Source organism: Lathyrus oleraceus, chromosome 5 (genome assembly GCF_024323335.1).
Source record: "Lathyrus oleraceus cultivar Zhongwan6 chromosome 5, CAAS_Psat_ZW6_1.0, whole genome shotgun sequence".
Lineage (NCBI taxonomy): Eukaryota > Viridiplantae > Streptophyta > Magnoliopsida > Fabales > Fabaceae > Lathyrus > Lathyrus oleraceus.
In genome coordinates, this window is record NC_066583.1 from 344,012,284 (window position 1) to 344,024,522 (window position 12,239).

Consider the following 12,239-nt stretch of genomic DNA (forward strand, 5'->3'; position numbering starts at 1 on the left):
TATCCATCACCAAACACAACTTAATCCCATACAATACCTGTATCTGGTCTTACACATACCCCGATACAAGTTTACCATCAGCGTCGTTCATGTATCACCACCAATTCCTTACCCGCACCCCTACCATGTGTCAGGAAAATAGGTTTGATACCTCTCTCATTATTATTTCTGGTAGTTAGTATGCAACAAGATTCAACCTCACTAATTGATAAATTATTATAATAATAATTATTATTATAATTATTATTATGATTATAATAATAATCCAGCAATAGTTAACAAACCAAATACTCCACGAACAATATAGTGTCCACAATCCACAAACAGTGCAACAAGAAGATAACCAAGATAATTCACGAACCGAACAATCCACAATCCACAAACAAAGCAAATGCGATTTTGAAGAAGAGGCAGAATCAAAAGATAATCACGATCAAGAATCTCAAACCAAGAACATCCAAGAACAAAAAAAATCAAAATTGCAACCGAAAAAAAACCAAACACGACCGAGAATCACGATTTGGGAAAAGGATCGCAAAACAAACCGAAGCCCTAACCCTAGAATCACAATGAAATCTCCACGAAACAAATTCCACGTTGATCGATCAGAGACCCATAAACGATGAACAACAAAACTCGATCAGAACCAGAAAATCACAGGTTTGATCGCGAGGCTGATACCATGTCAGGAAAATAGGTTTGATACCTCTCTCATTATTATTTCTGGTATATATAGAAGTTACAAGGTTATACAAGTAATTACACTAATTAATTACATTTAATGAGAACAAATCAATTTCTAATTTGTTTCCCTTATTCTAAGAACAAACCCTTAATCTATGAATAAACTAATTCCTATTCACACCATGACACCTTTATTGGAGGGTCATTCCCTTTTAGAGGACACCCCTTACTCCGATCACCCCCTGCCATTCTGTTACCACCACCCTCATCTCCACAAACCACTATATCACAACCATCTCCCATACAGCAACAGCCAGACCTTCATTGTTCATCCCGCACCTCTCGGCCTCCATCACATCTTTGAGATTTCAAAACATACCATGTTTTTGTCCTGAGCTATAGTGAATCCTCATCCTCCGTGCTAAGCACTCTCTATCCATTGCAGCAGTATGTTTCATACTCTGGGTTATCAGATACACATCGTTCCTTTGTGAATAACATATCTCTCTTAGTTGAGCCTACAACTTTTGAACAAGCATGTCATGATCCCAATTGGGTTACCATTATAAACTCTGAGATTCAGGCCCTTGAGTAGAATAAAACATGGTCCATGGTTCCACTACCAACGACTTATGACTGCAAGTGGGTGTTTAAGATCAAGTATCATGGTGATTGTACAATCGAGCGTCACAAAGCTCGGCTTGTAGCCAAAGGTTTCACCCAACATGAAGGAATTAATTATAAGAATCTTTTGCACCAGTTGCCAAATTAGTCTCTGTCTGTTGCTTATTATCCATCACTGCCATTCGACATTGGCATTTACACCAAATGGACGAGCAAAATACATTTCTTCATGGGGATCTTGTTAAGGAAGTATACAGGGTGCCCCCTCCGAGCTATTGTCAACAGGGGGAGAATGTAGTTTGTCGACTCCATAAGTCACTTTACGGGCTCAAGCAAACATCTCGCAGTTGGTTCCAACGTTTTCTTGTGCAATTCAAGAAGTTGACTTCCAACAATCAAAGGTTGATTACTCACTTTTTACACGGTTCGTGGGGATTCTATTATTGTGGTCCTACTTTATGTTGATGATATGTCACACGTAGTTTCGTAACAAACTATTGTATATTTCTTGGAAAGTCCCTTATCTCATGGAAAAGAAAGAAACAAGCAATGGTTTCACGGTCATCAACAAAAGAATAGTATCGTTCGATGTTCATGACCACTTGTGAACTTTCTTGGTTGAGATACTTGTTAAAAGATTTACATGTTCCACACCCTGAGGCATCAAGATTATTTTGTGACAATCAAACAACTCTACACATCACTGCAAATCACGTCTAGTATGAGGGGACTAAGCATATTAAATTAGATTGTCACACTATTCGTGAGAGAATCAAAAGAGAAGAAATCAAGACAGCGTATGTAAAAAGTGGGAATCAGATAGCTGATATATTCACAAAGGCGTTGCGATCACCTCACATTTCATACACATCTCAGCAAGTTGAGTGTCACTGACATCCACACTCCAACTTTAAGGGGTAGTGTTAAAGGAAATAAAAGTCTCATTTAATGTGATTGATAATTTTCATTTGTAAATATAGAATTATGATAGTATCATTATTATTGTATTCTTTGGACAACTCATTACGATTATACATATTTTCTATATATTTGTTTAAGATGTAAGATGAGGTGAATTGAAACATGTGATTGATTAATGGAACGAATAAAAGGAAATACAATAGCTATCTATGTATGTATAGCAATGGGAAGCTTGTGGCATAAGCTACCGATTCAACTGACTTAACTATGTATTGTAACTAACTATGGAAAATCTAGCAAAGTCTCCAACTAACTTAATTACGTGTTGTAACTAGGGGTGACAATTAGATCCATTAAGAGAAAATCCATCCAATCCATCCATCAAAAAAATCCATCCAATCCATCCACTACATAAAAAATTAAGTTAATGGATTGATCAAATCCATCCATTTATAAACATGGATTGATCTAATCCATCCAACACATTTTAATGATCAAATGGATTTTTTTATCTAATTTTAAAAAAATATTTTTTTTCAAATATTAAATTTTTTTTATAAAAAATAAAAAAAATTTTTTTTTTGAAAATACAAAAAATCGATTTTTTCCAAAAATTTAAAAATAAAAAAAAATCTTATTTTTAAATTAGAAAACTGATATTGTTTTTTTACGAATATAAAAAAAAATTCAATTATTTTTTTTTACAAATATAAAAAAAATTTAAATTATTTTTTTCAAAAATACAAAAATATATTTTTTTTTGAAAAAAAAATAATTTTTCTCAAAAAAAAAACTGATATTGTTTTATTAGAAAAAAGTAAAAAACATTTTAAAAAAATAAATTTCAAAGAAAAATTTTAAAGGAAAAAAAAATGGATGGATGGATATCCATCCACTAAAAATATGATAATGGATGGATTGAATGAATTTTTATTCTTAATGGATGGATTGGATTGGATATTTTTAAAAAACTTTTAGTGGATTGTTAATGGATAATGGATTGTTTTGGTCCATCCATTAAGTATCTAAACCATATCCATCCAATCCATCCATTTTGCCACCCCTAATTGTAACTAACCGGAGGGAATTTAAGAAAGTGGCCTACTGAGAAGCAAAACAATTATACATTGGCTTTAATACGTGATTTTGATAAAGTTGTTACCAATCTAATTCTTTTGAAGTCATTCTCTAGACAGAAATAGATTTGGAAACACAAAAGCAAAGAGGATCCATCAATGTTTTTCCATTGACTGATAAAAGACTTTTAAAGTGATTTTAAGACATAATATGTAGGTTTGTAGTTCAACGATAGTCTTTCATTGACAGGATAAAATAATCCATTATCGCACAAATATCACTAGATTAATCATCATTCTCTTGATTGTTGGAATGTTACAACTCAATTCAACATAACTAAATAACAAAGCAAATAATTAAGGGGGAAATTGAACTATATACTATACTCTAATAGTAGTAACAAGTTGGTACTGATGCAAAATAGTTGCATTCTCTCCAACTTTTGTATTATAGACATTTTACATTTTCCCAAGAAAATGTCACCTATACATACTCAATATAACTATAAAATTTAAAAAGTATAGTAATCATTTAATACATAAGTTGGTCTAGGGATGCATATAGGATCTAATGTAAGAGTTAACATTAGATTCACACCACCATCTATCTGCTTATGCTCCATCTACAATTGTCCTCGCCAAGATAGAACCGCATTTGGGTTAGGGCATTGCAATTGATGTTACACTTCAACTCAATATTGATCCCATTGCAATATTGGTGCATCCTTCACTAGTGAATTAACCCATGACTCCTGGCTTATTAATTGGTCTTCCTCATCAGCATTTTGTGCAACCGTTCTTGAATTGCTGAGTTGGTTTCGAAAGCCAAAAGAATAAGACTTTCTCATCTTATTCAGTTCATCCTCACGGATGGACCAGTCTAGTTTTCCATCAGGGGAACCCCAACCAGAGATGTTAGTATATGGCTCCATAACAACTGAGTTAGCAGAAGGAAGCTCAGAACTAAAGCTCGCCATGCTGCTGTGCTCGATAAAGCTCTGGCTCCGTTTCAACAGGGCGTCATTTTTTGAATTCATAGACGGATAAACAGTGATCTGTGGTGATCCAATCACATTTGAATTGGTAAGGTCAGAAGAAAATCCCCAAAGTTGCTGCGTCACATTCGGATGCACATGAACTGATGTTGCAGATTGTATCTGAGAACCGAGAATGTCTTCGAGGTTAGAAGGACTCAGTCCTGCAAGCCTATTTGAAGGGAATGAAAGACCTGTCATCTCTTCAATCATTAGCTTCTGCATAAGGCGATTTTCATGTTCGAGAAATTCAGTATCATCTCTAGCGTTCAATGCAGTTTTCAATCTGCTTCTCGGCAACTGAAGTGTAGGAACTGCAGCATGAGACTGAGTCGGCCACATGGTTCCACCTACAGAAGATGACGCTGCAGATGGAGTCAAAGGCGGTGTCGACGTGGATTGTGTCGAACTGGACGGAGAGCTCAATGTGAAATAATCCATGGAAGAAGCAGTAGGTGAATTGGAATAGGATATAGGGGAAGGCAAAGCAGAACCAGTAGAAGCATACAATGGGCGAAGCTCCTCGGTTTTGTGTGCAAAAAAGCAGACTCTCCGGGTGCATTCGGTCTCATCCTTGCAAAGCCTTGTTCTGTATTGAGCAGGATGAAGCCAGCACTCAAAAATACCATGTGCATATTCACAAGCATCCCCTTTACTGCATGATCCCTTCCGAAACTCAGGACAAGGGACACATGTGTATTGATATGTCATCGGATCACGGCGCCTTGCGTTTTCCCCTGGATGAACAAAGGGACACTCCGTCCAATCATGAGAATAAGCCCTTGAACAAGGCTTCACTTTGAATATAAACATCCTAAACTCATCCGTACTATATATTCCATTATTTATGTCGGGTAGGGATAGATCAATCGGATAATCTTTCTTCTCAATTCGAGGTGTACCGATATCTTGTTGCTGCTTCTCCATTTGGAAATACACTTCCTTAAGGAAATCACAGTCATCATCAGTACCTTCTAGTATGGCTTGTAGTAACCTCTTCTTGGAACCGGACATACTATTAGGCATCATGACAATCAAGTCAATGCACCGGTTACCATTCGCATCAACAGAATTAACATCTGCAGATGCATCAAGCAAAAGCTTGATAACCTCAGAAGAAGCAGCAGAACAACCAGAAACAGCACAATGAAGAGCAGTAGCCCTATCCGATCCGCACGCTTGGTTAACATCGACATGGCCGGTTTCGAGAATATAAAACAATACAGCCTTGCTTCCAAATAAGGAAGCAATCATGAGAGGTGTCCTCTCTTCATATCCCATTTCCTTTGAGCCAATCCTCCTTCCATACCACAAGCCTACCTCATTGACATCATAGTTGCGTTTTTCAACCGCCTCTTTAAAAGCTATAACATCATCTGTGGCTGAAAACAGAAGCAAATCAGAAACCTCATGCTGCAGTTCTTCTTGTCTTTCATATTCATGATCCCTAATCAAACCAGTTTGAGAGGGTTTTCTATTCGAACCGTTGCACATGACTTTTATTTTATTTATCACTGAATTATTAAACTTCTTCCTTATTACTATACAGAATCTGCAAAATGAAAAGAGAAAATATTTAATATGAATGATACTTGAGCAGAGAGTTTTTTTTAAATATATAAAGCATAGAAAACTTAGTTAAAAAGATTTCAGTTTAAACCACAAAAAACAGAAAGGAATGAGATAGGGAAATAAAAGAGAGAGATTCCACTAAATTTGTTACAAAATCATCCATCCTCGGAAAATTTGCAACAAGTATTGGTTCAATTTTTAAATGTAAAATATCTTAGTTTATGCACAACAATAATTCTAAAAATAACCACAAATCTTAATAACAAGAAAATGAAAAAGAAAACAGCAAACTGTTACACAACCTTGTTAACCAAACAGCAAAAACAACCTGTCCTTGTTACATAGTGAAAGAGAAAACATATCATGTTATACACGCCTATGTTTATTTTCATCGGCTTCAACCCTTTCAAGAAGACAATACAAACAATTCAAAACACATCCTTTTTCAAGATTTTTCTTAGCAACCAAGTAAAAACATTGTAATATATGAAGTATTTGACAGTGTCTTAATTATGATTATTTGAACATATGAAAAAAAGTCGTGTTACTAAATTTCCTTTTGTGTATGAGTATATTTAAAATTGATATCAATTTTTTGTATTTTGATGACAAATTAGTAGTATTAATTAAAAATATATTTTAAAATTAGTAATAAATATGTCTAGCAATTTAAAAGAGTACTTATATTTATGGACAATTTCTCTCTCTCTAAAATCTACTATATCTAGGGAGAGAATGAAGACAATAAAAATAAATTTTGGGTGATGAGAGTCATTTTAAGTGAAACAAAATTGACTTGACTAGCTATTATTAAAATGGTACAGCCCTTTATTGTATTTTTTTATAAGCATTAAACAGCCCCCTTATTGTATTAAAAATGTTGAAACTATCATACACAATTTATTACTTTACTTGTGAGTTGTGTATGTGTTGTGTGTCTATTTCTAAATATATCTACAAATTTTTTTAAAGTTGATAAAGTGAAATTTTTTAATTTCATACAAAATATGTTCGAGGAGTTCAGAGAGGAGTGAGATCTAAATGTTGTGATGTTTTTGAGTGAACATATCACTATGATTCACTTCCGTGATCCCACAGAGCCAATCATTCTCCAACACTATGATTCACTTCTTTTAATTCTAGTTGCTCTGAGATGATGACTTAAGTTTTGTTAGCTAGTAGTAAGTTATCTTTAGCTTTTAGATCATCTTTAGAGGACTTTGTTATTCCCAAAGCGTTTAATGCTCCAATCATTCTCCAAATTCATCTTATATCAAAGAAGTGATTTCGAGCCTTCCATGTGATTAGATTGGATCAAGTGTAAATCTGTAATGTAGATGGTGTTTAAACTAATAATCTATTGGGTGTGAATATGAAAGTAGAAAAATGGTTTATCGGGTTAATAGATCCAAATTAAAATTCAATCGTCATTTTTCAAAATCAGAGTGTTTACAAAAATGAGTTGTGAGCACAAGGTTTGATGCGAAAATAAAAATTATACAATTTGAATATTGATCAAGTCAACACAGATCGTTTCACAAATATCAAATATTATAATGATGAAACGTTTGGTATGAATCGATTCAATTGCATAAAGCACGAGAACTGTTTACACAATGATTCAATTGATGGAGTTCTAAATTCAAATTATTTCAAATTATTAATCATAGAACTAGCTTAACCTGTTATCCAATTCCAGCAAAACCTAATGCTTATGTAATATAACACTATCAATGACCAAACGATATAATACGAAGGAACTGAAAAATCTAAGCATGTAATCACTACGAAATTAAATGAGAAAGAGATAGATAGATAGATAGATAGGTAGAGAGAGAGAGAGAGAGAGAGAGAGAGAGAGAGAGAGAGAGAGAGAGAGAGAGAGAGAGAGAGATGACACCAAAATTTATAGTGTTTCGGCATTCGTCCTTGCTTTGCCTACGTGCACTCTTCAATGATTTTCCATTGGAGCCTGCATAGTTCCTTGTTATTTGACAAATATTTTCAAGAGTTCATTAATTTACCAATCCATAATACAACTGAGAAAATAAATCTCCTATTTGGATCTTGATTTCTATACAACACACTTGCCAAACTCTTCCACGTGATCTTTACTCTAATTACATTTCTGGAATCTTTCAATATCACTGATTCTGCTTCAAGCCTTAATTTGTAGCTATCAACCCCTTGGTCCTACCAATTCCTTGAACGGTGAAATTTTCGAAAGATCTTAGAAGAAACCTGCCTTATCCATAGTCTTCCACACACTCATTAATAAGGAAATTATGGAGAGAAGAACTTACTTATTTTCAATAGAATTTGTCATCATCATTGACAATCAGCTCAATCTTGCTATTAACCTGAAACACTCAACAAGATCTTCAAGAACGATTAGATTAAAAAACGAGCCTCCTTTAATCAATCATAGAACTCTCGTTATCAAGATCTGAAATTAATTGAAGTTGAAGATGCGAGAATTTTATTGTAAGCCTTTGAACACTCAAAACTGATGAAATTGATTTTGCACTAAAATCACACTGGAAATTATGATCAGAATGATAGATGTTATGATGAGAAATGCTGACAAAAAGCTTTTATATTTACTTGAGATTAAGCACACAAAATGATTGAAAAAGTCAGATAGAATTTTGAAAAATCTTTCAATTGATTCGAATCAGGGAAATGGTGATTCGAATCATGAGCCACATTATTCGAATCATGTGTAAATATTGATTAGAATCAAATACCACAACCCTGGCAGATAATTTATGGAAAAAGTGAATGATTTGAATCATGTACGATGTTTGACTCGAATCAAATCAAAAAGATTTGTCCACCATGAAAATGATCCAAATCAAGTGCAAAAATTGATTCAAATCAAATGACTAGGTTTCACTTATGTCCAATTTGATAAGAATAAAAAATTTAGTGTAAACTTTAATGATTCGAATCAAACATATAAAATCTTAATTTTTCAATATTTTAAAGGCATTTTGAGATTTTACTTTGAATCAAACTAAAACCAAAAACACAAAATGTTTTCATTCCACTAACACATGCAATTGATCAAAGAATATCATGATCAAAATCAATCTAATCAAAGTTTTATGCATGTTAAAAATGAAACTTTTCAAACTTTTTTTCGAGAAGTGAAATCATGAAGGGGACTCAACAAGTCAAAATTAAATCAAAGATGAAAGCAATAAGAAATGAAACAAAATAACCGGATATATATGCTCCCCCTTGAGTGAAATAGGGACATGCAACTACATAATTCTTCTTATACGGGTTGTAGAGGTTTATTTAGGGATAAAAAATGTATGCTTCTTTTAGCTTTTCTTGACCCTTTGTTGTGGAATAATTCTCTTTTTTCATAATTTTGTGGTGTTTGGAGATCAACTAAAATTGGAAAGGACAAAGGTTTGACAAGGTTATGGGTGGAATCAAATTCATTATTGGTTGTTGTACTTGGTAAAAAGTGCAGATGCGTGGACCCCTATGTTGATAGGGGTGGCTAGAGACTTTTAGAGTTTGTGGTGGTTTAGGGTAAGCTCACGGTTGTGAGAAACCCTGTTTGGTGGTATTTTATATGAAATGAGAGCAAACCCATTAGAGTAAGAAGATTTATATCTAGAGGTATTTCATGGTGAATTCAGGGTATATCCTTCTCAGCCATCAGGTTGAGATATTTATATAGGCATGTAGTCTTGGATTTCGGAAGTAGTAACTGCTCCACTTTGATGGGGAGCTTGTTGAATGACTAATTTTTAGGGAATAGTGATCCCAACTTCTACTGTATGTGGTTATAGACTACATACATGTCACCATCCATGTTTCCCTTAAGGACGAGTTACTTACTGAATGGGGGTAATGCATGTGCGTCATATTTTGGGGTGGGTGCCTAATAGGGGTTAGTGTCATATCGCCCTATTGCGGTTCTATAAAAATATATCACTACATAGTCCATCAAGCACGATGACTTGCAAAGGGAGAACTCATTAAGCTCTTCCTCAATATAATCTTAAACCCTTTGTTTCTTTCAGGTGAACCACGTAGTCATAAGCGAGTCCCTTAGCTAAGGGTGAGTCCCTCGGTTAAGGTAGAGTCCCTCAATTAGGGGAGAGTTCCTTAGTTAAGGGTGATCCCTGTCGTTAAGAGTGAGTCCCTCAGTTAGGAGTGAGTCATCAACCCTCTATCAGTTGTCTCATGTGTAGCTTGTGTGTCAGCTGAAGGATGTCAAGTATCAATCAAGCGATGAAAGCTCTCAATTACATTTAATGTAAGCACTGATGATTTACTCTTGAGACGCTAAATATGCTCGTGAAGAAGATGTTTCATCATCTATTTTAGCTTAGTTTTGATAGACAAGAGCTTATCATAGAAGAAAGATCAAAAAAGAAAAAGATTGGAATCAAGTATCAAGATTGCATAAACTTTGAAAATCAAAGGACTGAATCATGAAGATTAAGGAACAATGAAAATTCATATGTATATAAGCCTTAGGTGCTCGTTTTTTCATCTAAATATTTCTAAAAGATACATAACATTTATGCACGACATAGTTTCAAGTTTCATCTGTTACTTAGAAAATTTTCAAGTTCTTAAAGGAAGCAACTAATTGCTCATTTACCTCAATCGATTGCTTTTGCTCTCTATTAGTGAAAAACACATTTTAATAACAATAATCGATTTTACTCCCTCCTACAATCGATTGAAAGGTATTATGTTTATCCCCCACGGTCGATTATCATTTCCCCTTAATCGATTGATACAGTGCAAATTTTCAAATTTTTGAAAGTTGAAACTTAGAACAATTGATTGATCCTTTTATGCAATCTATTGTCGCCTTAAATTTTGTGAAAAAATTATGAATCAGTATGTGTGAGTGCAACTTCCCATTAGATGTATTATATATGATGTCAAAACTAGGATACTTTAGCATCTATGTATATTGGACTGTATCCTGTGAATCTTAATGTGCATCTTAGCATTAGGAAGCATAAAAACATTTTGGAAATGATTTAGAAAAGGTTAGAAATGATTCTACTTGGAAAAAATATGTTTTTATGCAATACAAAGGCTTATGTGTCGACACAAACGTTGTATGAGTCGACACATGTTGTTAAGTTTTAAGTTTGTAGCTTCTATTTATGCATGTGTTGACACATGCAACATGCATGTCGACACATTGAAGAAAAATTTCTTCTATGAGTTGACACATGCAAGGTATGAGTCTACACATGCTGATGAGTTTTAAATCCTATAGCGTCTGTTTGATGTGCTGACTGTGGAAGGGTTTTAGGTCAACATATAGAATAAAATTTTCTTCTATGAATCGACACATGACCTATACAGGTTGACACATGCTTCGAATGTGTCGAAACATGACTTACATAGGTCGACACATATGATGCATTTTTCCAAAAATTCATGATTTTTTTAAATTGTTTGCATTCCTTTTACCTCCAACTTGCATACATATAAATACTTCATACATGCATCATTTCACATATACAAAATTAGGAATATACAAAGAGTTCTCTTAATCTTCAACATATGTTCTATGTATACACACAAACAAATTACACATAATCATTTTTTTGTTTGGGTACCATCAAGAATCAGAGTTGATAACGTCCAATTTAGGTTGTTGAACTGTAAATTAGATTGAGAATCTTTGGAGGTTCCAAATAAGAAAACCAAGTTAGGGTTTTAATTCAAGATCAATTGGTGATATGAAGATCTTAGACAAGATTACGCAAGTTGGATTCAGCCGAGTGAAAGCTTCGAAGAACGGTGGGTTCGGTCGAAGGAGTAATGGTAACTAGAGGATCATCTTGGTAAATCTTGGATGACAATAATTCGCAATTTGGATTTGGTCGAGTTAAAGCCTTGAAGAAAGGGGTTTATTCCAAAGGAGTAGCGTGAGACGGTGGATCAAATTGGTTATTGGGTGAATTGATCAAGCTCAGATAAAGGGAAGAGAAAGTGTTAGAATCAACATCAAACATAGGATTTTTGGGGATGTATTACTACATTTCTCTTGTAAAACTATTTTTGCAAAGTAATATTGATCATCTAAATTCCATTTGGAATTGGGGGTAGACATAGCCATAGCGAGGCCGAATAGTGAATTGCCTAAACAAATCCTTGTGTTCTATCTCCCCCCCCCCCCCTCTCTCTCTATCTATCTCTTTTACTTTTCATTTGCAAATTGTTGAATTCGTCGATTGTGCGATCAATATGTTTGGTTAAACTTTTTGATAACATTTTGAAAAAGGTTTTGTTGAGTTTATCACAATCTATTAGATTGTGGTTGGATTTGAAA

The 12,239-nt window shown here is 34.2% G+C and overlaps 1 protein-coding gene across 1 annotated transcript; it reads right to left on the reverse strand.

The window, feature by feature from the left end:
• Positions 1-3,674: 3,674 nt before the first annotated feature.
• Positions 3,675-6,381, reverse strand: LOC127084535 (zinc finger CCCH domain-containing protein 66). Its single transcript, XM_051025003.1, has 2 exons — positions 6,214-6,381; positions 3,675-5,891 (listed from the first exon to the last, which is right to left on the reverse strand). Exon 2 carries the CDS (start codon positions 5,831-5,833, stop codon positions 3,998-4,000), a length of 1,836 nt encoding a protein of 611 aa, XP_050880960.1. The 5' UTR covers positions 5,834-5,891; positions 6,214-6,381; the 3' UTR covers positions 3,675-3,997.
• Between the last annotated feature and the right edge of the window lie 5,858 nt (positions 6,382-12,239).